The sequence below is a fragment of the Aethalodelphis obliquidens genome, unplaced genomic scaffold (genome assembly GCF_003676395.1).
Source record: "Aethalodelphis obliquidens isolate GAN/ISIS:26980383/991018 unplaced genomic scaffold, ASM367639v1 scaffold1, whole genome shotgun sequence".
NCBI lineage: Eukaryota > Metazoa > Chordata > Mammalia > Artiodactyla > Delphinidae > Aethalodelphis > Aethalodelphis obliquidens.
In genome coordinates, this window is record NW_020837945.1 from 104,007,788 (window position 1) to 104,032,633 (window position 24,846).

Sequence of the window (24,846 nt, forward strand, 5' to 3'; positions counted from 1 at the left end):
ACAGAGAAGATTTCCTCAGTTTAGGGTTTGGTTGAAGAAAGGTAGGGCTCTTAACTGCCCTAAACGAGGGATTTATTCTACTAATTTTAATGGCAAGGACATAATGTTTGAATCTGTAGGATTGGTATCATTATGTGTTGCTTGTATTAGAGAGGTTGCTTTTTAAAATATTTACCAAAAATTTAGAAGCTGTTATTTAATTTTTTTGTCACTGTACCTTTCTCATAGGTAGTATGTGTCAAAATATTAAATTGCTTTTTTTCTTTTCTGATTTAACATTACCTCCCTTCTCTTGTTGTCAAGACATTTATGAAGGTACAAAATATTTATTAAGGTGAAATACCAGGGAGCAGTAGTGGGAATGAAGTAATGCTGAGACCCATCATACTGAAATATAGTTCATTAAATTAAAAATACCTAGTATTTTAGATAATAACAACTATTATTTACTGAGCTCTATTATACTATCTTTTATGTTCATGATCTAATTTACTCTGTGTGTTGGATATTATTATTATTATTCCCATTTTACAAAATGAAGAAACTAAAGGACGCAGAGGTAATTAAGTAACTTACCCTAGGTGAAATTACTTAACTTCTTTACTAAAGGAAGAGCTGGGATTTGAATTCAAGTTCCTAATAACTGTTGCCCCTTTTTTAGTAATAAAAATATAATTTTAAAAACAAACATGCAAGCCATATACTGGTTTATATGAAAAGAAGTTCCAGACAAAGAAAATCATATATGAGCATTCTATGTTAAATTTTCATTTGATTTTTCAAATAGTTGTATAGAAAATTCTCTTGTTCTGATTTAGGGAGTTTATATTTCCATGTCATATATGTATATATATCAGTTGTCATAAATCTCAGATATTTTGTAAGGGGACATTAAAAAAACCTCATACTCACTATTTGTATCAGCTCTCTCGACAAAGAATGAGCGTTAATTCTGATGACTGCATAAATGAGCATGCTGTGAAATTTTTTCTAAAGTACAAAAGTACATAGCTTTATCGTACCTGTGAACCTCAGACTTACTAATTATTAGTAGTGATTTACTCACTGTTTGGCTTTATGCATGCATTTACTCATTGAAATGGGTATCAGGCTCTGCATTAGCCAAGATTAATTTCCCCCAATTTACTGCAACCTTCCCCTTCCCCCCATCTCCTGGATCAATATGAGATTTAATCTGATTTAAAGAATTGGTTCTAAGAAAGTAATTGAGAGAAATTCAGAATATATAGGAGTAATAAAACATTTTAAACTATGAAACACCTTTGATTATTTGGGGATGGGTTTTTCAGTTTGTAAATGTTCTCTCCACCCATCCTGATCTTTGAATCATATTACATCATAAAAATCATAGGAGTTATTTTTTCATTCATTCATCTGTTTATTCAATAGGCATAGTCATAGCTTACATTAATACAGTATTTTACAGTTTACAGAATGTTTCACAGAAATCTTCATTCAGCTCAACATTTACATTGGGAGACCTGTAGGAAAAATTGTTCATCATGTTATTGTTAGTATAGTGTTTGTTTGTTCAGTATCTGCTATGCAGTAGGCAGTTAGCTAGATGCTTTAGGTAAGTCATCATTATCTCCATTTTAAAAATAAGAAAACTGTTCTTTAGGTCAAGCTTATTAAGATCATATGGCCGACAGGTGGTGAAACCAGATTTCTAATCCTGATTTGTCTAGCCAAAACCCCATCCTCTTTTCACTATACTATGCTGCTACTATTTTTCAAAAGAGAAACATTAGATGACATGCCCAATCACAGAGCTAATAAATGACAGAACTTGAACTTATGATTCCTCAATTTGCATATTGTGGCTCCTAGAATAAACATTTATTGAGTACTTACTATGTGCCAGGTGCTAGGGACACAGAGTCCGCTTTCTAGTCAGGGATACAGACATGTTAAGTGAGTAATTTCAGAACAATGCACCAAGTGCTGTAATAGAAATATATACAGAGTTACTGTGAAACTAAAGATACTTCATTTAAAATGAGTACCCATCTACTTATTAAAAAGTATTTGGTATTTCAAGTGTTAATAAACATCCATTTTATTTGTCTTTCAGTACGAAGAACTGGAATACACCACTTATATTTGATCTCAAAGAAGGAACTGTTAGTTTAATTTTGCAGGCAGAAAGGTAATTTGTTTATCATGTTTCACTATTTAATTTGGGGTTAAAATATTTTAAACTGCAGTAAAGCACTCTTTAAAGCATGCCATTTACAGAATGGTACATTTGTGACTTGGAATCAATCTGTTTCTTTATTTTAAAAGAAAAAAAAAGTAAGAGAACAAGCTCTTAGATCAGTGGTTCTGAAACTTTTTGGTCTCAGAATTTCTTTACATTCTTTTTTTTTGCGGTACGCGGTCCTCTCACTGTTGTGGCCTCTCCCGTTGCGGAGTACAGGCTCCGGACGCACAGGCTCAGCGGTCATGCCTCACAGGCCTAGCCGCTCCGTGGCATGTGGGATCCTCCCAAACTGGGGCACGAACCCGTGTCCCCTGCATCGGCAGGCGGACTCTCAACCACTGCGCCACCAGAGAAGCCCTGTTTTTGTTTTTAAATACTGGTTGAAACTCATTAATTTTATGAGCTACTACTAGGCTGTGATCTGAAGTTTGAAAAATAATATTCTCGACCAAGACTTTGTGTATACAGGACTAAGAAACTCTGGGTCAATTAACTGGAGTAAAGTAGGAGTAGCTATTACTCAGGAACCCACACTTTTCCATGAAAGTTATCAGTCTGTCAAGTACAGTGATACCCTACTGAATCAGAGATCAGAGTTAGATAACTACAACTCAATAAAACCAGGAATAAAGTATGAAAATATAATCAGCAATTACCTAAGATAGCTACCCATGAAATCTTTTCACTAAAACAATTTACTTTATTCCTCATCCCTTTACTCACCACCTAGGCAGCTCTTAATAGTGTTATTATCAGGTTTTCTAGCCCATAGTCTTTTTTTAAAAAATAAATAAATTTATTTATTTATTTATGGCTGTGTTGGGTCTTCGTTGCTGCACGTGGGCTTTCTCTAGTTGCGGCGAGCAGGGGCTACTGTTCATTGTGGTTCGCAGGCTTCTCATTGTGGTGGCTTCTCTTGTTGTGGAGCACAGGCTCTAGGTGCACAGGCTTCAGTAGTTGTGGCTCGCGGGCTTAGTTGTTCCGCGGCATGTGGGATCTTTGTGGACCAGGGCTCGAACCCGTGTCCCATGCATAGGCAGGCGATTCTTAACCACTGTGCCACCAGGGAAGTCCCCCATAGTCTTTTATAAATAGCAAACCAGAAGAGGAATACTGGTGAGTTGTTAAGAGGCTGGCACAATGACAGGAAGAAAAGTGACCGCCTGGCAAGGGAGCATGAGAAAACTAAAAGCAGAGAACCGCGTAGCTGAATAGCATAATTATTCTGATGCACCATCAGATTCTCGTGAGTATCAAAGCTATCAGTTACATAGTTACTGAAGAGTATGATCATCATATTGATGACATTGAGTGATCAAAAAAATAATTGTGTCAAATTTTCTATTAGCTGTTTAATGAAGTTGAACCAGTGATTTATTTATTTATTTCTTAAATTCTTTTTACTTGAAACAATTCCAAACCAATTTATTTCTTTATATATTATATATAAATGTATGTTGAATATGCTCTTAATTAGTAAAGGCATAAATGATTACGTAATTAAAGAATATTTTATTTACTGCCCATTGCTGGTCTTATTTGTACATTTAGAAATGTTTGCCCCTTGAAACAGTGTTTACTCACAAGGAAGTTAAAGCTTTAGTATCTTGTTTAGAAGAGAAAATGCTTTTAGTACTGAGACAAAGAAAGAATATATACTAATATGATGTGTCACTTGTCAACATTAGCAAATACTGTTTTCATACACTAATGTGTAAGGGCCAAACCCTTCAATTAAATAAGCTACACACCAATACTCAAGTATTAATTTAATTCAAGTGTACATATTTGGTATTCATTATATATTAACTTTGTTTGTTTTGATGTTTATTTTCTATTTGTTTCCATAGCAAAAAAGAACAATTAGCAATTCTTGAATCAAGAAATAGTTCTGGGGAATCCCCTGGAGGTCCAGTGGTTAGGACTCTGTGCTTTCACCACCGAGGGCCCTGTTCAATCCCTGGTTGGGGAACTAAGATCCCAGAAGCCACCTGGCGTGGCCAAAAAAAAAAAGTTCTGAATCAAGGATATTAAAGTCTTGAACATAAGATTTTATAAAGTAATAATATGGGGGCTTCCCTGGTGGCACAGTGGTTGAGGGTCCGCCAGCCAATGCAGGGGACGCGGGTTCGTGCCCTGGTCCAGGAGGATCCCATATGCCGCAGAGCGGCTGGGCCCGCGAGCCATGGCCGCTGAGCCTGCACGTCCGGAGCCTGTGCTCCGTAGCGGGAGAGGCCACAACAGTGAGAGGCCCGCATACCATGAAAAAAAATAAATAAATAAAAATAAAGTGGAAACTTTCTTTAAAAAAAAAGTAATAATGTGTTCAGCATTGAGGAAACAGGCTCTCCAATATAGCAGTAGTATGAGTGTAAATCAATACAACCTTTCAAGGGGCAGTTTAACAATATATGTTAAATTTTTAAAAGTATATGCCCTTTGATTGAATTATTGCATTTTTAGAAGTTATATTGTACTAAGGAAATAAGTAATGTAAACATACAGAGATGTGTATATACTTTAGACATTCTTTAAAGCAATGAATAATTTGAAATAAAATAAGTGTCCGTCAGGAATGAGTTAAGTAAAGTTAAGGTGTGTCCATACTTTGCCATAAGTTATCTCTATGGAAGTAGGAAGATTGCAGGAGATCTTTTGCTTTCTCTGTATTGTTTGAATTATTTTTTGCAATGTTCATAAATTTTGAAAGAAAAAAATAGCAGCCATAAAATATTTACATTTTGACTTAATAAAAAATAAACTATACAGGACCCTATGCCTTGAATAGAGCGGTCAACACAGCAAATGAACCAAAGTCCCTGATACAAAAAATGTGTTTTTAGATATGAACACATTTACTGATGGTTACCATATTGTTTTAAAGTCAAAACATCTTATTTTAATAAATGCTGGCTCTGATGTTAATTTTTGAGTAATTTTCACTGTTTAGGACTTTAACAAGTATTTAATCTAATTTAGTACTGTAATTTAATTTTAATGATCCTTACCATAATCTTTTTTTTTTTTTTTTTTGGTGGTACGCGGGCCTCTCACTGTTGTGGCCTCTCCCGTTGCGGAGCACAGGCTCCGGACACGCAGGCTTAGCGGCCATGGCTCACAGGCCTAGCCGCTCCGCGGCATGAGGGATCCTCCCGGACCGGGGCACGAACCTGCATCCCCTGCATTGGCAGGCGGACTCTCAACCACTGCACCACCAGGGAAACCCTTTACCATAATCTTTAACTGTGAAATATGTACTAATACTGTTTCATGAAACAAATAGCATCTGACATTAAAAAAATCACTGAATTGTGAATTACACGATTTTTTTATTGCCATTGTATAGAGATGCTTCTTTAGGGAAGGAAATGAATTACAATTATAATATTAATGGGCCTTTTCATTTTTCCTTCTCCTACCTCCATGAAAAAGCAAAAACCTAGAAAACAAACCAAACAACCAATGTTGACTTTTCAGGTTGCTATATTTCATTCTTTATATATTTATGTTTTACTATTGTTTTAATTGTAAGATTTATCCAAAGCATAAGCTATTTTCTAATATAAAAATGAAATTATAGTAAACTCCTATTTGAAAATATATTTTTATTCTTTATTTTTTAGACATTTTCTTCTTGTAGATGGTGGTGGTATCTATTTATATTCTTATGACGGGCGCTTCCTTTCCTCTCCAAAATTTCCTGGAATGAGAACAGATATTCTAAATGCACAGACGGTCTCTCTGAGTAATGATACCATAGCAATAAAAGACAAAGCTGATGAAAAAAGTAAGTGCATTTTTATAATTTTCCATGAAATTTGTTAACACTGTAAAATTTTCATCAATTAACTTTCATTTTCTCATCTATTATTATGTTAACTTTATATGAAAGAATTATGAGCTTCCTAATTTTTCCTAAGTGTGAATCAATTAAAGAACTAAAGTTGTCATATTATTCCCAACTGATGGAACAAATAGATATTGTCACAGCATCAAAGCTTAGTTGTAAGGAATAAATCTTATATATTCAGTAGCTGTTGGTATAGAGTTTGAATTCAAGACTGTGTGTCCTAAAAATGTATGTTAATTTTTAAGTTTATTGACCTTTTAAACTATTTCCTTTTTCTTTATTTAGTAACATAGTAAATATTGTGCTTCATTGTACTATTTATTTTGCTTATATATATTCATATTTTTATGTTTACATATTTTTAAACTAATGAAGTAGAAGAAAGTTATGAATAATTTTAAATTTTCATATAAAAATCTAGGCCACATTAGTGTTTATAAATAAATATGAATGTGTCAGGTGTTTTGGAATTCCATAGAAGAGTGAAACCATTTTTTTAAGGCAATGCTGTATCAGAACATGTATCCAACAAATAGTATTGAGTGCTAACTGTATGCCAAGTACTCTTCTAGAAGTTGAGGATACAATAGTGCATAAGACCACAAATCAAACAAATATAGTCAGCCACGGATACATGCTGTGAAGAAAATTAATGCAGGATGAGGGAATGGAGAATTCTAGAGGTGGGGGAGGGGAATGACCATAGGACAAGCAGGTGCAAATGGGAATTGTTGGCACATAAAAGGAACTGCCAGGGGCTTCCCTGGTGGTGCAGTGGTTAAGAATCCGCCTGCCAATGCAGGGGACACAGTTTTGAGCCCTGGTCCAGGAAGATCCCACATGCCGTGGAGCAACTAAGCCCATGCGCCACAAATACTGAGCCTGAATGCCACAACTACTGAAGCCTACGTGCCTAGAGCCTGTGCTCCACAACAAGAAAAGCCACTGCAATGAGAAGCCTGCACACCGCAGTGAAGAGTAGCCCCCACTTGCTGCAACTAGAGAAAGGCCTGCATGCTGCCACGAAGACCCAATGCAGCCAAAAATAAATAAATTAATTAAATAAATTAAAAAAAAAAAAAAAAGGAACTGCTGGAGGGCCATGGGACTTAGGTCAACACAAGCAAAGCAGAGAGTGGTAGGAGAAGACAGAGAGATAGATAAGTAGGAACCAGATCATGTAAAGACTTGGCCATGGTAAAGATGTTGGCATGAGAGAGTGGAGGCAAGCATATTACCCTAGGGTTTTTCCTGGATGAACGAGATGAAAGATGGGGAACGAGGAAGTTTAGAGGAGGTCCACAAACCCAGAGAGTTCTGTTTTGGTCATAGTAAGTTTAAATGCTTCTTAGACATCCAAGCAGGGTTGGAGAGGAAACAACAGGATAAAGTCCAGGGCTCAGGAGAGAGTTGGGGACGAGATATAAATGTGGGAGTCATTGGTGTGTAGATGGTGCCACGATACTACATGAAATCACCCAGGAAGTGAGTATAGACAGAGAAGAGGACCAGTGACTGAGCACATCAGTATTTAGAGATGGGTAAAAGGACGAGGAGCCAATGAGGTAAGAGTGAGAGTGAGATATCCCTAAAGCCTAGTGGAAAGATAGTAAATAATTGTTATTCTCTGTTAATAAATATTGCTGAACAAACATTGTTCATTACTGTGACATGTTACAAAAAAAAAAAGTCTGACCTGATTATTAATTTTGTGAGGTCATGCCATGGAAGACCTAATTCAGGAGCTAGAAAACTGTCCCACTTTTTAATTTTCAGTACTTTCAGATAGCATCACCTCTCATACTGGTAGGAAATATAATTCTCCTAAGTAGAGCTATTCTCTCTCTTTATGCCTTAGGCTTTGTCTGAGAGAGGACATTTGGTAATTGTTTTGTTTTTAAATGACTTCCTTTCTGGCTAAATGAGAGGAAAGAGAATGAAATGAAATACAGTAGTATCTAGATAGTGGACAGATTCAAGATGGCTGTGTAATCGTTAATAATAATAATTTGGAAGTCAGATTTTTGTCTTCAGTAAACTTAAATTTGAAAATCCCAGTGATCACTATGAACTTTCTATACTTTTCTTATTCAACACCACATATTTTATTTTTATTTACTTATTTATTTAAAAAAATATTTATTTATCTATTTATTTATTTATTTGGGTTGCACCAGGTCTTAGCTGTGGCAGGCGGGCTCCTTAGTTGCAGCTCCAGGGCTCCTTAGTTGTGGGTCGCCGGCTCCTTAGTTGCGGCATGCGAACTCTTAGTTGTGGCATGTATGTGGGATCTAGTTTCCTGACCAGGGATCAAACCCGGGCCCCCTGCATTGGGAGCTCGGAGTCTTATCCACTGCGCCAGCAGGGAAGTCCCAACACCACATATTTTAGATAGAAACTATAATAAAGTATGTACGTTTCCAACTGAATATACCTTATTCTGAATTTTTCTACAGTTAATTCACATCTGAAACATATTTCATTATTATTTAATTGTTATTTAATCCTTTCATAATTCATAGAATTTTAGAACCAGAAAGAATTATGAACGCCTTTGGTGAAACAGAGAAAGGGACAGAGACAGTTTTTGTTCCTGGCTTCTTCAATACAATATCTACTGTAATTTTTACAACTTGGCCTACTCAGAACATCTAACATGGGGTTGGAAACAGAGAACTTTGAATTATCATTTTTTAGATAATGATTGATGTCATGAAAATAATCCAGGAAAGTATATAGCATGAAAACGTGACCTAAAACAAAACCTAGGAAAAAGGATCACCAAATGAGGAGGAACTAGCAAAAGAGAATTAGGGATGGTCCAAAATAGGAGAGAATCAAGAGAAAACAGTGTTTTTTGTAGCCCACATAAGAGTTTCAAGAAAGAGGATGATCAGGAGTATCCAGTGCTGCTGGGAGGTCAAGACTAGAAGTGGATTCTTGAAGACTGAAAATAGACTCTTTGATTCGGCAACATAGGGGTCATTGGTGATCCATGCAAGAGCCTTTGCATCGTGTAGTGAGGCTGAACATCAAGTTGTAATAGGCTACATGATTGAACTCAATTTCCAGCTCCCCTCCCATTTCAGGGCACTGAAAGTCCAAACTCTATAATCACGTGCTTGGTCTTTCAGGTGACCAGCCCCTATCCTGAAGCTATCTAGGGAATCACCAAGAGTCTCTCGGTTAGCATAACAAAGACACTCCTATCACTCAGAAAATTCCAAGGGTTGACGAAGACCTGTGTCAGGAACCCAAGACAAAGACCACACAAATCAGTTATTACACATTAGTGTACCGACCACAGGGAATTGAAGAGTACATAACACATTGCATGGTTGTATAGTATGCACTCAACATATTTTTCCTTTGTAAAATGATTGTCTGGGTTATGTTGGTCTAAATCAGAGTTATGAAAATTACAAACTACATCCAGATTTGGACTTGCCACTGTTGATCGTGTGGTGCGGTGATGCCATACCATTAATAACAATTCTAATTAGGGAATGTATGTTTTAGGAAGACGTATTCAGTTCCACTAAGAAATATGACCTCATTACTAAGTAGGAATTTGAGGCTGCTGCTCTTCTGTGCTATAGGTATGCTGTGGTCCGAAGAGCTAAATAATTTCTCATTAGGATTATGATAAGTCCATAGAAATTTACTAATAAAAATTCTAATGTAATACATCAACTAATACTTTACTTTTTTTCAAGTAATCTTCCTCTTTGAGGCATCAACTGGAAAACCACTGGGAGATGGGAAGCTTCTTTCTCATAAGGTAATGGATATTAGCTATTTTTAATGTAAATAGCCATTTTTTTTTAATTAATGTTTTCATTTTAAGGAGGAAAACATGGAAATTAGTTTTATATTTAAAACCAGTGTGTGTTCTATATAGAGTATTTTGCCTAAAATATCATAAAGACTAAACACGAGTAAATTCTGTAATAGAAAGCTATATTTGCAAATTAACTGAATAAAAGAATCTGACTTATATGTTTTTTTGTTCAGGCTCTTCACTGCTTTTCAATAAAATGTTGTATCTTGATTAAACTTTTAGCACCTATAGAATCAGTAAATAAAAATGTGTTTATACTTCAAAACAGCTTGTAGTTTTCCCATTAACCTGTTCTTTTTTAAAAAAAATAAATCTATTTATTTATGTATTTTTATTTGGGGCTGCATTGGATCTTCCTTGCTGAGCATGGGCTGTCTCTAGTTGCAGTGAGCGGGGGCTATTCTTCATTTTGGTGCACAGGCTTCTCATTGCGGTGGCTTCTCTTGTTGTGGAACACGGGCTCTAGGCACGTGGGCTTCAGTAGTTGTGGCTCGTGGGCTCTAGAGCGCAGGCTCAGTAGTTGTGTCTCATGGGTTTGGTTGCTCTGCGGCATGTGGGATCTTTCTGGACCAGGGTTCGAACCTGTGTCCCCTGCATTGGCAGGCGGATTCTTAACCACTGCGCCACCACCAAGGAAGTCCCCATTGACCTGTTCTTAGCCAACATTTTCTTTAGATTTTAAGACTGTAGTTAAACTGGAAAAAAAAAATCTATAGAAATACAAAAAGACCCTGAATTGTGAACTGTTTATTGGTTTCTGATTTTTAGCCTTAAAATAAACAAATGAGCACATTTTATTGAGTTATCCTTCTAATAAATGATGTATTAGGGTTTAAAGATGCTTTTAACTTTATTGTTCAGTGCTACCAGTGAAGTGTTACCCTATCTTTTATTTTCTTCTTTTTGTAATTATTAGTTTTAAAGTTAAATAACAAATATATTCAATGGTTCAGAAACAGAAAAGCATAAACAAGCATAAAGTGAAAAAGTATGCCTGCTATACCTGTCAATACAGTTCCTTTCTACCAAAATAAGTAACTATCACTATTAATCTCCTTATATCCTTCCAGAAATTTTTAATGCATACACAGACAAAACTGATATATGTTCTTTTCTCCTTCTTTTACAAAAATATAACATATATATCTGCACTTTGCTTTTCTCACACAACACTCTGTTTCTGGAGATATTTTCATATCAATACATAAAGTGCTTTCCCAATCCTTTTTCTTCCCACCATATAGTATAACATTTTATGGATGTATCAGAATTTGTTTAACTTGTGCCCAAGTGATGGACGCACATGGAAATGTGTTTCAGCTTACAGAATTTCAAAATATACATTATTTTATAGTGCTTTAACAGGCATCTTTCCCTTGTAAATTAAAAAAAAAGTATACTTTAGCTTTTGAATTATTAGTATATTAGCAGTTAAATTATTTAACAGGGACATTTTATCATTATGAGTAGGTAAGTGATATTTAATTGATCTTTAAATAAACAAATGTTCTTATAATTAAACAATTAAAACAATCTAATGTCAAGCACTAAAACTAACCCAGAATTTTCTTTTTTTTTTTTAATTTTAGAATGAAATTTTGGAAATTGCTCTAGATCAAAAGGGACTTACCAATGATAGAAAAATTGCTTTCATTGATAAAAATAGAGATCTCTGTATCACTTCAGTGAAACGATTTGGGAAGGAAGAACAAATTATCAAACTTGGTAAAATAATTGTAATACATTTAAATTTTTGATGACTTTCAGTTGTCTTAGATCTACTCTGTCGTATATTATACTAAATAGCTTACTTGCTTGAATGAATCTATGAATAATGCTTTGGTCTCATAACATTTCTTACGAAATGTTACTTCATAAGTATGTTCTTATGAAATGCTACTTAATTCCATTTTAACAGCAAGTCTTTAGCTGCTACAGCTAACTTGGCATTGAAAGAAAGACATGCAGATTAAAAATATAATGGTTCTGGGTAAAATACTCAAATTTATTTCCATAACTTTTTATGTGAATTTTTGTACGTTTTCACCATTATATGATCAGAAAATAGTCATACCTACAAGCAATTAGTTAGGGTCTTGTACATCTGCTGATTTTAAAGGTGTATTTTTAATACTTACATAATGGAACTAATAGTACATTAACATTCTTTTTAAAATAAGGAACAATGGTGCATACTCTGGCGTGGAGTGATACATGCAACATCCTCTGTGGACTTCAAGATACTCGATTTACAGTGTGGTATTACCCCAATACGGTTTATGTGGACAGAGACATTTTGCCTAAAACATTATATGAAAGGGATGCAAGGTAACATTTTACTGCATAGGATTGTTTATTGTTGTAAATAAAACTAACAGAGTGTTGTGTTTCTGCCTCTAATTTAAGTCCTGCAAGATGTTTTTCACTTTACTTAGTCAACCAAATAAAACTGTTCAGCTAGGGCTTCCCTGGTGGCGCAGTGGTTGAGAGTCCGACTGCCGATGCAGGGGACACGGGCTCGTGCCCCGGTGCAGGAAGATCTCACATGCCACGGAGTGGCTGGGTCCGTGAGCTATGGCCGCTGATCCTGTGCATCCGGAGCCTGTGCTCCGCAACGAGAGAGGCCACAACAGTGAGAGGCTCGCGTACGGCAAAAAAAAAAAGAAACAAAACAAACAAACAAAAAAATTGTTCAACTAAGACTAGTTTAATGAGATTTAAGTGATGGAATCAAGTTGAAAGGGTCAGATGATACTATTTTATTTATTTATTCCTTAAATGAATATAATTTTTCCTTATATGGATATAATTTTCAGGTTTACTGTTGTTTAATGGTAACTCAGGTCGTTTTTTCAGTGTGGTTTAGTTATTTTAATATAGGCACTCTTAAGATTTTTCTGTGATATATAACTTTGTGACAACCTTTACTCTTTCTCAGATTATCATTGACCTTGAGACTTTCAGGAATGTATGTCTTTCTAGAATTGAATTCTTAAATTAATATTAAATATAGAAAAATGTATACTGAAAAGCTTTTAAAATTTTTTATAGTCTTCAGAAAATCAAATGCATTTATATTCCTAAATTCTCTAAGAAATAGCAAGGAGGTCTCTCACTCTTGACGAACTAGGTATACAAAGGCTTCTCAACTCCAAATCTTAGCTTAATTTTCAAATCTATTTTGAGTTCATTTTTAATATTCAAGCTCACAACATTAGCAAAACCAGAGAGGTATTCTATAAAAAATTTTTTAACTAATGAAGAGAAGTTAGTCTCTTTAAAGTTCACCTCTTGTTATTATGAGAAAATAATCCTGGAATCAGCTTAATTTTTAATGTTTATACTTTTAAAAGCTGAAGCTAAGTGCTTTAATCATTTGTGTGATTTACCTTAGGACTTAGAAAAAATCACTTCAAATGCTTTTAGGCATAGTTCTCAAAAATGTAATAATTTTTTGCCATGTTAAAATGTTTGTATATTTTGCTAGTTTGTATATTTTGCTAGTTAGATTCAAATATTTGTTTAATATACATACATTCTCCCTGGAGTTTACTTTTTTGGGAGTGCATTTTGGAGGTTGGAGATTTCATATGTATGTCAGGGGTCAACTCCCCAAATTTAATATATATGAAAAATTTTGCTTAGAATATAAATTGCACTTTTCCTTTTTTCAACAGTGAATTTAGTAAAAATCCCCATATCGTGAGTTTTGTTGGAAATCAGGTAACTATAAGAAGAGCTGATGGCTCACTGATTCACATCAGCATATCACCATATCCTGCTATTCTCCACGAATACGTAAGCAGTTCAAAATGGGAAGATGCTGTAAGACTTTGTCGTTTTGTTAAGGTACTTTACATTTCAGATCCATAGTTGTGTATATATTGTATATTAGTTTATATAATATCTTTGTGCAAAATGAGAAATAGTAAGAGCTAAGGGCGGGAAAAATTGCAAATGGGATCACATCTTTTTTTTAATAAGTGAAGGCATGCGTGATACAGAGAGATAGGTGTTGTGTGATTTATTCTCTGAAGAAGCTATACTTTAAGTGAGTAGTTTCTTCTTACTGGTACATATAAAAACCTCTTATGGAACTTTTTTTTAAAAGTCAGATTCCCAAGTTCTACCCCCCACAGAGATTCTAATTTATTAGATCCAGTGAGTCTGGGCATATTTTTAAGTTCCTCAGATTATTTGTACAGCTAAGGTTAAGAACCACTCACTACTTTAGATCAACATTTCCCAACCTGGTTGAATCAAGTATTTTCCAAGCATATTTGACCGCAGAACTGTTTTGTTTTACATTGGTTAATTCCCTTAGACGACACTTTTGTGAAGACTTTTAGATGCTTTTCCTTAAAATGGGTTGTTGGTGGCAATCTGCTATAATAGCGTTGTCTGAGAAACTCACTGTTTCTCTGGTTCCCTGTAGTTGCATTCTTTGACATCTCATCAAAACCATATGATCATCTCAATAGATGCAGAGAAAGCTTTTGACAAAATTCAACACCCATTTATGATAAAAACCCTGCAGAAAGTAGGCATAGAGGGAACTTTCCTCAACATAATAAAGGCCATATATGACAAGCCCACAGCAAACATCATCCTCAATGGCGAAAAACTGAAAGCATTTCCACTAAGATCAGGAACAGGACAAGGTTGCCCACTCTCACCACTCTTATTCAACATAGTTTTGGAAGTTTTAGCCACAGCAATCAGAGAAGAAAAGGAAATAAAAGGAATCCAAATCAGAAAAGAAGAAGTAAAGCTGTCACTGTTTGCAGATGACATGATCCTATACATAGAGAACCCTAAAGATGCTACCAGAAAACTACTAGAGCTAATCAATGAATTTGGTAAAGTGGCAGGATACAAAATTAATGCACAGAAATCTCTGGCATTCCTATATACTAATGATGAAAAATCTGAAAGTGAAATCAAGAAAACACTCCCATTTACCATTGCAACAAAAAGAATAAAATATCTAGGAATAAACCTACCTAAGGAGACAAAAGATCTGTATGCAGAAAATTATAAGACACTGATGAAAGAAATTAAAGACGATACAAATAGATGGAGAGATATACCATGTTCTTGGATTGGAAGAATCAACATTGTGAAAATGACTCTACTACCGAAAGCAATCTATAGATTCAATGCAATCCCTATCAAACTACCACTGGCATTTTTCACAGAACTAGAACAAAAAATTTTGCAATTTGTATGGAAACACAAAAGACCCCGAATAGCCAAAGCAATCTTGAGAACGAAAGAAGGAACTGGAGGAATCAGGCTCCCAGACTTCAGACTATACTACAAAGCTACAGTTATCAAAACGGTATGGTACTGGCACAAAAACAGAAAGATAGATCAATGGAACAGGATAGAAAGCCCAGAGATAAACCCACGCACATATGGTCACCTTATCTTTGACAAAGGAGGCAGAAATGTACCGTGGAGAAAGGACAGCCTATTCAATAAGTGGTGCTGGGAAAACTGGACAGCTACATGTAAAAGTATGAAGTTGGATCACTCCCTAACACCATACACAAAAATAAGCTCAAAATGGATTAAAGACCTAAATGTAAGGCCAGAAACTATCAAACTCTTAGAGGAAAACATAGGCAGAACACTCTATGACATAAATCACAGCAAGATTCTTTCTGACCCACCTCCTAGAGTAATGGAAATAAAAACAAGAGTAGACAAATGGGACCTAATGAAACTTAAAAGCTTTTGCGCAGCAAAGGAAACCATAAAGAAGACCAAAAGACAACCCTCAGAATGGGAGAGAATATTTGCAAATGAAGCAACTGACAAAAGATTGATCTCCAAAATTTATAAGCAGCTCATGCAGCTTAATAACAAAAAAACAAACAACCCAATCCAAAAATGGGCAGAAGACCTAAATAGACATTTCTCCAAAGAAGATATACAGAGTGCCAACGGGCGCATGGGAGAATGCTCAACATCACTAATCATGAGAGGAATGCAAATCAAAACTACAATGAGATATCATCTCACACCAGTCAGAATGGCTATCATCAAAAAATCTAGAAACAATAAATGCTGGAGAGGGTGTGGAGAAAAGGGAACCCTCTTACACTGTTGGTGGGAGTGTAAATTGATGCAGCCACTGTGGAGAACAGTATGGAGGTTCCTTAAAAAGCTACAAATAGAACTACCATATGACCCAGCAATCCCACTACTGGGCATATACCCTGAGAAAACCATAATTCAAAAAGAGTCATGTACCAAAATGTTCATTGCAGCTCTATTTACAATAGCCCAGAGATGGAAACAACCTAAGTGTCCATCATCGGATGAATGGATAAAGAAGATGTGGCACATATATACAATGGAATATTACTCAGCCATAAAAAGAGACGAAATTGAGTTATTTGTAATGAGGTGGATAGACCTAGAGTCTGTCATACAGAGTGAAGTAAGTCAGAAAGAGAAAGACAAATACCGTATGCTAACACATATATATGGAATTTAAAAAAAAAAAATGTCATGAAAAACCTAGGGGTGAAACAGGAATAAAGACACAGACTTACTAGAGAATGGACTTGAGGCTATGGGGAGGGGGAAGTGTAAACGGTGACAAAGCGATAAAGAGGCATGGACATATATACACTACCAAACGTAAGGTAGATAGCTAGTGGGAAGCAGCCGCATAGCACAGGGAGATCAGCTCGGTGCTTTGTGACCGCCTGGAGAGGTGGGATAGGGAGGGTGGGAGGGAGGGAGACGCAAGCGGGAAGAGATATGGGAATATATGTATATATATAACTGATTCATTTTGTTGTGAAGCTGAAACTAACATACCATTGTAAAGCAATTATACTCCAATAAAGATGTTAAAAAAAAAAAAAAAAAAAAAAAAAAAAGACTGGAGGGCTTATAACCTTGAATTACGGTAAAAGTATATTGTAAGTTCAAAATAAACCTTTGATAATTAGAAATGAACATTTTCAAAAAACTTTATTCAAAACTTTCTCTATGTGTTATTAATATATTTTAACAAAGTAGCCAAAATGAAATTTCCACATCATTAACCTATTAAATTATTGGTTTTTCAGTGCCATGCTCAGTGATTTTTTTATTTTTCATTAAAATATAACTTTATTCTATTTTAATTCACTGTTTATTTTAAGGCAGTTCAGCCCTGTAGTTGAAATAATTGTTCTCATTTTTCACTTTAGGAGCAAACCATGTGGGCTTGCCTAGCTGCTATGGCAGTCGCTAATCGAGATATGACTACTGCAGAAATAGCCTACGCAGCAATTGGTGAAGTAAATAATGTTTACTTACGTGTATGTGTTTGTGTGTTTTTCTGACCGTAATTTGTTACTATTCACTTCAAATATTTTCCTTTTTTTTAGATTGATAAGGTTCAATACATCAATTCTATAAAAAATCTTCCATCTAAAGAATCAAAAATGGCCCACATATTAATGTTTAGTGGGAACATACAGGAAGCTGAAATGGTACTTCTTCAGGCTGGCCTTGTTTATCAAGCAATTCAGATCAATATTAATCTCTACAACTGGGAAAGGTAATAAAAATGTTTTTCATCAATTCCAAAACCTGATTGATCTTAGTGTATTCTTCTACCGACCACTTAGTAAATTACATCTTCCACTGTACTTGTTTCCTAGTAGCATATAAGAATTTATTCACATTTATATTTGTGAGTAGTTTGCCATTAAAGATTTTTGCCTTCTCTGAATCATGATTGATTAGAAGTTGTCTGTGAAGAAGAAAAGAGAGTCTAGGATGTCTCCAGAATTTCTGATTTCAGTAACTGGATAGATGGTGGTAAGAATATTAGCAGATTTGGAAGAGATGTTAGATTTGAAATATTTGTGAAGAGATAAGTGATAATAGTTGATTATTGGACCTGGAGCTCAAGAAAGATTTGAACTAGAGATGTCAATTTAGGAGTCATCAGCAAATGAATGGAAGCTAGAAGAATGGATGCAGTTGCCTGGGGAATGTGAGGAGTGAGAAGACATAAACTATTTTTATGGGATGGGTGAAAAAAAAGAGAAATCCGCGGAAAGATTGGGGTAAAGCAGTCAGACAGGCAGAGAGAGGAGCCAAGGAAGATTTGTGAAGCTAAGGAAGAGATACCAAAGGATTTGTAACGAGGAGTGGTCAGTAACCTTCCCCGCTGCCTTAGGCTTTGGGACAGGTTGCTTTCTGAGGCTGAGTGGCAGGCTGCTCTTCTCTATGACATATTAGGTTTCTCTACTCATTCTCTCAGGTATGTCTCTCTCAGTGAACAAGGTTGTAGTGCTTATATGCACCTGAAGTTACTGTGTTACAAAGCTGGCATGTTGACTTTTCCAGGTTTGAAATGTCTTTCATCATCTTCGTCTCTCTCTGTGCTCAAAAATAACCCATAAATCTTTCAATTACTGGCCCCTTACTTATAATCCCCTCAGATTAGAATTTTTATAGTCCTATCTCTATCTTCCCCTTGAATAGAAGTAACAAAATGGCTAAAAAAGTAACAAAAGGTAGTTAATTTTGTTATGGACATACTATAGTCTCTTTATTTAATTTATACATTAATTATCTACACTCTTCATACAATTCAGCCACCCTGTTTCTATCCTTTATTTTCACAAATTTGTTGTCATTGTTTGGCTATACAAAGGATCATGAAAGATGTTTTAGGTTCTACAAATATGAATAGACCATTGTTCTTATCCTCAATTTATTCATAATTCACAAATATTAAAGTAAACTATTTTGGAAAGAGACAGTATGAATAATTTTTTAAAAGCCTGTATTAAAGAACTAACAGAAAATTGTATATACCATTACTAAGCCATGAGTTCCATGAGAAATAGGGAAGAATGGTGTTCACAGCATATTTTCAACTGATACTTTTGAGAAAATGTTTATGTTGATAAATGTTAGGCATTACTATTTATATAGCACTCTGAACACCATATAGTATAACAGATATTTTAAAAGTCATCCTTATATTAAAAAGCTTGCAACCTACTTAGGAATTCCATTTTATTGTCATTAATAATAGTGAGGCTTCTATTTATTGAGTGCTTATCATGTGCCAAGAATTGTGTTAAACACTTTCCTTATATCATCTTATTTGGTCATCACAACATTATACAAATGAGGAAGATGAGGGTTACTCATAAGCAGCTGGCTGATCTAGGATTTGAACCTAAGTCTTCCAGTATCAAAGAGGACCTGAATTTTCTGCTATTACCGCAATAAAATATATACTGCTGATACTACTACTTACATTGTTTTATAGGATTGATGTTTACCTCTTTTGTTATTTATCTGTGTAAATTTTATGTCACCTTTCACCTTTCAAATTATACACTTCTAGAAGGACAGAAACATTTTATCATTTTATATTATCTACATACATAGTAGGTACTTAATATTCATGCTCTTAATCTTTATGCAGTACTCTTAATCATTTTGCCTTGCACTTCCTCTACAAACATTGGGTGTAGATACATACAGTATATAAATATCAGAGCAGGTCTGTGAAGCATTTGCCTCTGATGGCTTCTATTGATGGCCTATAATACAGCCCTTTGAACATTTCTCATACCTCCTTGACCTAAGTGAAAATTACCTCTTTCCAGAGGACACTCCTTCCCTACCAGTCCTCTCAGATGGAGTCAGTTTATTCTCTCTGACTCCACATTCCTTAGGTCTGGGTGTGAGTGCAGTTGGTGTCCTTTTTGCCTCCCCCATCTTTACTTCTCTTGTAAAATCTCTGATCCTTTGAGACTTAGGTCATGTGACTATACTTATTCTCTGCTGCTAACTTCACATCTTCCCTACTATCCCTACATCCTGCTATCTGTGCCGCCTCTTCCTCTCCTCCAGTTTTCAGCAAATGACTCTGCCTTAAGATATTAGATCTCAGGGAGAGGGAAAACAAGAGGGACAAAGAGATATAATGGGGAGAGAGAACGAATGCTGGGTGCTCCTCCGTTCCTCCTATCTACCTGGCATCTCCTTATCTTATGCTTTGTGTTTTTCATCTAAACTATAAACCAATGGGTTGGTCAAATGCTGGTAGACCTTTATGCCTGCCTGGTAAGTCAATAAACGTCAAGGAGCGTTGTTCAAGGCTCCTGATTACTATTTACACACTTAAGACTCCCAAATATGCATCTCTCTTCTAGCCCTCTGTCCTGCCCATGTTTGCTTCCAGAACCCAGTTATCCACCTGCCTATTCAGCATTTCCATTGGCTGTCTCATATGTTTGAGTTCAAATTTATATTTATTCCCTCATAAACTTGTTTCTCTTCCAGAGTAATCTATCTTATCTTTTCAGTCTACCCAAAGCTGGAAATTTAGGAGTTACTTTTGACATTTTCCTTACCCTCTTTCCCCCATACTCCAATTACCAACCATTTTCCCTCTCAAATACCTCTGGCACTCATCCACTTTACTACCAGCACCCTTATCTAAGCTGATCCAAGTTTTTCTTTTTTCTTTTCTTTTTTTGGCCACACCGTGCGAGCTTCTTAGTTCCCCGACCAGGGCTTGAATCCACACCCCATGCAGTGAAAGTGTGGAGTTTTAACCACTGGACCGCCAGGGAATTCCCTGATCCAAGTTTTTCTTAATAAAACATCATCATTGGTCTCTCTGCACCTACCTTGTCCTTTTCCTATCCATTCTTCATAGTGATCTTTTCACAGTGGAAATCATCATGTCACTCGTGACCCCTGACTCACTTAAATGAAACCCATAGTTTCCCATCACTTTTAGCATAAATATCAAAGACTGGATAAGAATGACTTCAGATAATCAGCAGAAGTAATTATAACTGCTAAGAAACTCTTAAAAATCTTATGTATTGTCTTCATTTCCAAATTCTGCAGATATTTCTGAAACCAGTTGGAATATTTCTTCCTAATGCATATTCATTCATTCAGCAGATATTTATTGAATGTCTGCCATACCAGACATATTTAGATATAACATGGAGATCTGCTAAAAACAACAACAGCAGTCTTTTGGTGAAATGTCTGGTCATTTTTTTTTAAAAGTATTTATTTATGTTTTAATTTGTTTGTTTGCTCCGGCTCCTTAGTTGCAGTACGTGGGCTCCTTAGTTGCAGCATGCTAACTCTTAGTTGTGACATGCATATGGGATCTAGTTCCCAGACCAGGGATCGAACCTGGACCCCGTGCATTGGGAGCGCAGAGTCTTAACCACCGAGCCACCAGGGAAGTCCCACGTCTGGTCATTTTTAATGACTTGTTCAAAAGGGCTGCTGAATGGTACAAAGACAAATGTAGTGGTTAAGAATGGGGGCTTTGAAATAAGACCTGGGTTTGATTTCTGGTTCTGCACTTACTAGTCCTGTGATCTTGGACAGATTAGTGAGGCTCTGTAAGCCTCTGTTTCCTTGTGTTTAAAATGGTGATAATAACAAACACTACATGTTTGTTGTCGGGATTAAGTAAAATAGCATGTGAAAATCTCTTAGCATACTGCCTGATACATAGTAAGCCTTCAATAAATGGTAGCTACTATTCATTCTTTAATTATTTATTGAATGTCTCTAGTGTGCCAGGTTTTAGGCATGGGGGGATATAGCAATGAACAAAACTGACAAAGTTCTGTGATGACAATTTTGATTCTAAATGATATAGCTAACATAAAAAAATAGAAGTAAGAGGGATAAATACTTGGATCCAATATAGGACTCAGCTTATACCAACATAATCCAAAGAATGGCTTGCTTAGAGAGTAGAATAATCCCCATCTGCGAAGATATTCAAACATAGGACGATGATAAAATTATGTGACTGATTAATTAATAATAGACTTCTTGCATGCCTATCTATGTAGATGGTGTTCTTTTAAAAATGATCTTATTTTTTCTCCACATGTATTACCCTCTTCTGGGAGTGAGTAAATAATTGTTCTCATAAACTAAGACTTCCAGAACTGGTTTATGTTATCGAATAGTGTTTCGAGTTTTTAAAAAATTTTTGAGTGTTGTGTATATTCCAGGAAAGTCTGGCAGGCCTTTAATTTGTCTGTGTCTTTCATCAGGAGGGTAAGCCCACATTTGGTATCTGTGTAGAACCGAAGCTGTACTGGATGGTAAATTTTTGTGTTGGGGTGAGTGGGGAGGGCGGGGTGGTGACTAAGCTGTCTAACAATTTGGATTTGTTGAGTTTTAGTTACCTTTGTGTATCCAGTTCATGAGGTCCAGCAGGAGTGGGATATACAGGTGTGAAGTTGAGGGGAGGTCCTAGACATTGGGGGAAAGACACTGAGGGAATTATCAGCCTTTGGAGTAGCTGCGGCCATGAGTGTGGCTCAAGAATTTAAAGAAGGAAAAAGAAAAGAGAGCAGGGCTTCCCTGGTGGCGCAGTGGTTGAGAGTCCGCCTGCCGATGCAGGGGACGCGGGTTCGTGCCCCAGTTCGGGAAGATCCCACATGCCGCGGAGCGGCTGGGCCTGTGAGCCGTGGCCGCTGAGCCTGCGCGTCCGGAGCCTGTGCTCCGCAACGGGAGAGGCCACAACAGTGAGAGGCCCGCGTACCGCAAAAAAAAAAAAAAAAAAGAGAAAAAACAAAAAAAAGAAATGAGGGCAGCAGGCAGGTTTCCCCTGAAATTCAACACTTAATGATCTGGTTGAAGAGGAGGATTCAGCGAAAGAGATCAGGAGGGACCAAAAAAGATGGAATTTAAAAACTATTTATTATGGAAAATTTCAAATGTATACAAAAGTAAAGAGAATAGTATAATAAATCTCCATGTACCCATCACTCAGCTTCAACAGTTATCAGTTTGTGAATAATCTCTACTCCTCCTCTATCCCTCCCCACAATTTTTAAAAGCAAATCCCAGTCATATCATTTTATCTATGAATATCTCAGTATGTATCTTAAAGATTTTTTTAATCCAGCCACAGTATCATGATCACACTTTTAAAGTTAACAATACTTCTATTCAGTGTGCTTATTTCTCTGATTATCTCATAAATGTTTTGTTTTATGGTTTGTTTGATTCAGGATTCATAAAATATTCATACATTTTGATTGGTTGATACATTCTTAGGTTTCTTTTCATCTATAGGTTCTCTTATTTCTTTTTTGTGTTTTCTTGCTATTTTCCCAACTTGGCCTGTAGAATTCTGGAAGGATAGAATTTAAGTATTGGATGATAAATATATTAGATTGCTTTTAGGATCCCTGAATTTCTATATTTGTTTAAATCCTTTAGAAGGGAACAGATTTACTTTGTTAATATGGGTTATTCTATTTGAGAAGCATAGTCTTGCTGCTTTGTGCTTCCGTCATTTATATTTGAACTTGAAAATTGCCTGCAACCTAATAAGATGCAGCCCTTGAGGAGTAGTAGATATGCAAGTTATCTCTTTGACATTCACTTTGGACATTTGGTGGTAGTCTGTTTTCAAACACTGAAGTTAAGAGAGGTAGAAACTAGAAGCTCCAGGTATGCATATTGATCCTTTATGTAAGTATTAATAAAAATAGTTTTACTACTTATACCAGTTATATAAAGTGATTCTGCTTCATTCAAGTTATGCAAAAAAATTATATTTTGAAGTTATAACATCTTTTAATGTAACTTCCTTCTGTTTAAAATCAGAGAGGATACATGGAGTTTTTCCAGCCCCATAATCTAATGTTACATTTGTTTGGTTGCTGAATAACCATTTTAAAGCTAGAGACATACTGTTCCCATAACTCTTAGATAATTTGGAGTAAATTCCCTCCTAAATGTGGTAGAGAAACATTTTTTACCCAGTGTGTGCTTTTAGAGAACATTTAAAATAGCGCATATCATTTGAATGTTTAACTTTAGCTATTGCTTTTCAATCAGATAATTAATATGTATTTTATAATAATAATAATGACTGTAATAGCAGATAAGTCTTAGCATCTAAATGCAGGATTAGGAACTTCCCTGGTGGTCCAGTGGTTAAGACTTTGCCTTCCAATGCAGGGGGTGTGGGTTCTATCCCTGTTCGGGGAGCTAAGATCCCACATGCCTTGCAGCCAAAAAACCCAAAACATAAAACAGAAGCGATATTGTAACAAATTCAATAAAGACTTTAAAAATGGTCCACATGAAAAAATCTTTAAAAAAAAATAAATGCAGGATTAGACACCATAGTCTATCCTTTCTACATAATTAAACGTGTTGATGTTCCATAACAAAGTCTCTCTTTGGAATTTTTGAAAAGCCCCAACCCAGAATAGATGCTTATGTATTCCCCACTTAGAACACCTCCAGTTTTGCACAGTCGAGAACTCCTTTCCCCATCATGTACAATCATAAAGAAAGAATGGGAACTGGAACTTCTGAGGTGCCGGCGAGGTTGTTCACCAGAGTCTCCACTCACGCATACAACACGGGAATCAGAGCCTTAGGGATGAAGAGGGGGCTGATGTGAGAGAGGGCTAGAAGAATTAAGGCATCTTTACTTCTGTTTCTCATCTTTTGAGCCTCTATAGATCGTTTCTTGCCTTCTCTTGTTTTCTACTTTTGTTCCTCTGTATCCTAATACCTCTGCATTTTTTCCGTGTGTCTTTTTCTCTGAAAGACATAAAGTCACAGAGGAATGAGGGAACTTTGTGAGGAGTTTGTGATGGGTAGCAAATATCCTTGGATTTAGCAATATTGTTTATGCCAATATATTTTTGTAAGAAATCATTGTACTGAACTTTGACATTATCATTTGTATTATACATGACTTACATTCATAATTTATCACGTTGTCTTTAATATCTCAATTGTCTATCATTTGTCAATTAATACATACATAATATCTAAAATACTTTTTAAAGTGACAATTTAGTTTACATCAAACCAAAGCATGCTAAGAATCAAACAAATTTTCCTACTAAACAGTCACACATTGCAAAAATT

The 24,846-nt window shown here is 35.8% G+C and overlaps 1 protein-coding gene across 8 annotated transcripts in view; it reads left to right on the top strand.

The window, feature by feature from the left end:
- IFT80 (intraflagellar transport 80) overlaps positions 1 to 24,846 on the top strand; it is a 107,814-nt gene that overhangs the window by 74,294 nt on the left and 8,674 nt on the right. For 6 of the 8 annotated variants that reach the window (XM_027112969.1, XM_027113013.1, XM_027112996.1 and 3 more), the window contains 8 exons: positions 2,096 to 2,170; positions 5,848 to 6,011; positions 9,791 to 9,855; positions 11,505 to 11,640; positions 12,096 to 12,243; positions 13,593 to 13,764; positions 17,127 to 17,216; positions 17,307 to 17,479. In XM_027112969.1, coding sequence (XP_026968770.1) covers positions 2,096 to 2,170; positions 5,848 to 6,011; positions 9,791 to 9,855; positions 11,505 to 11,640; positions 12,096 to 12,243; positions 13,593 to 13,764; positions 17,127 to 17,216; positions 17,307 to 17,479 — 1,023 coding nt within the window. Of the gene's footprint in view, positions 1 to 2,095; positions 2,171 to 5,847; positions 6,012 to 9,790; positions 9,856 to 11,504; positions 11,641 to 12,095; positions 12,244 to 13,592; positions 13,765 to 17,126; positions 17,217 to 17,306; positions 17,480 to 18,190; positions 18,277 to 24,846 lie in introns of all 8 variants that reach the window. The other 2 variants (XM_027112975.1, XM_027112984.1) reach the window with 1 other exon arrangement.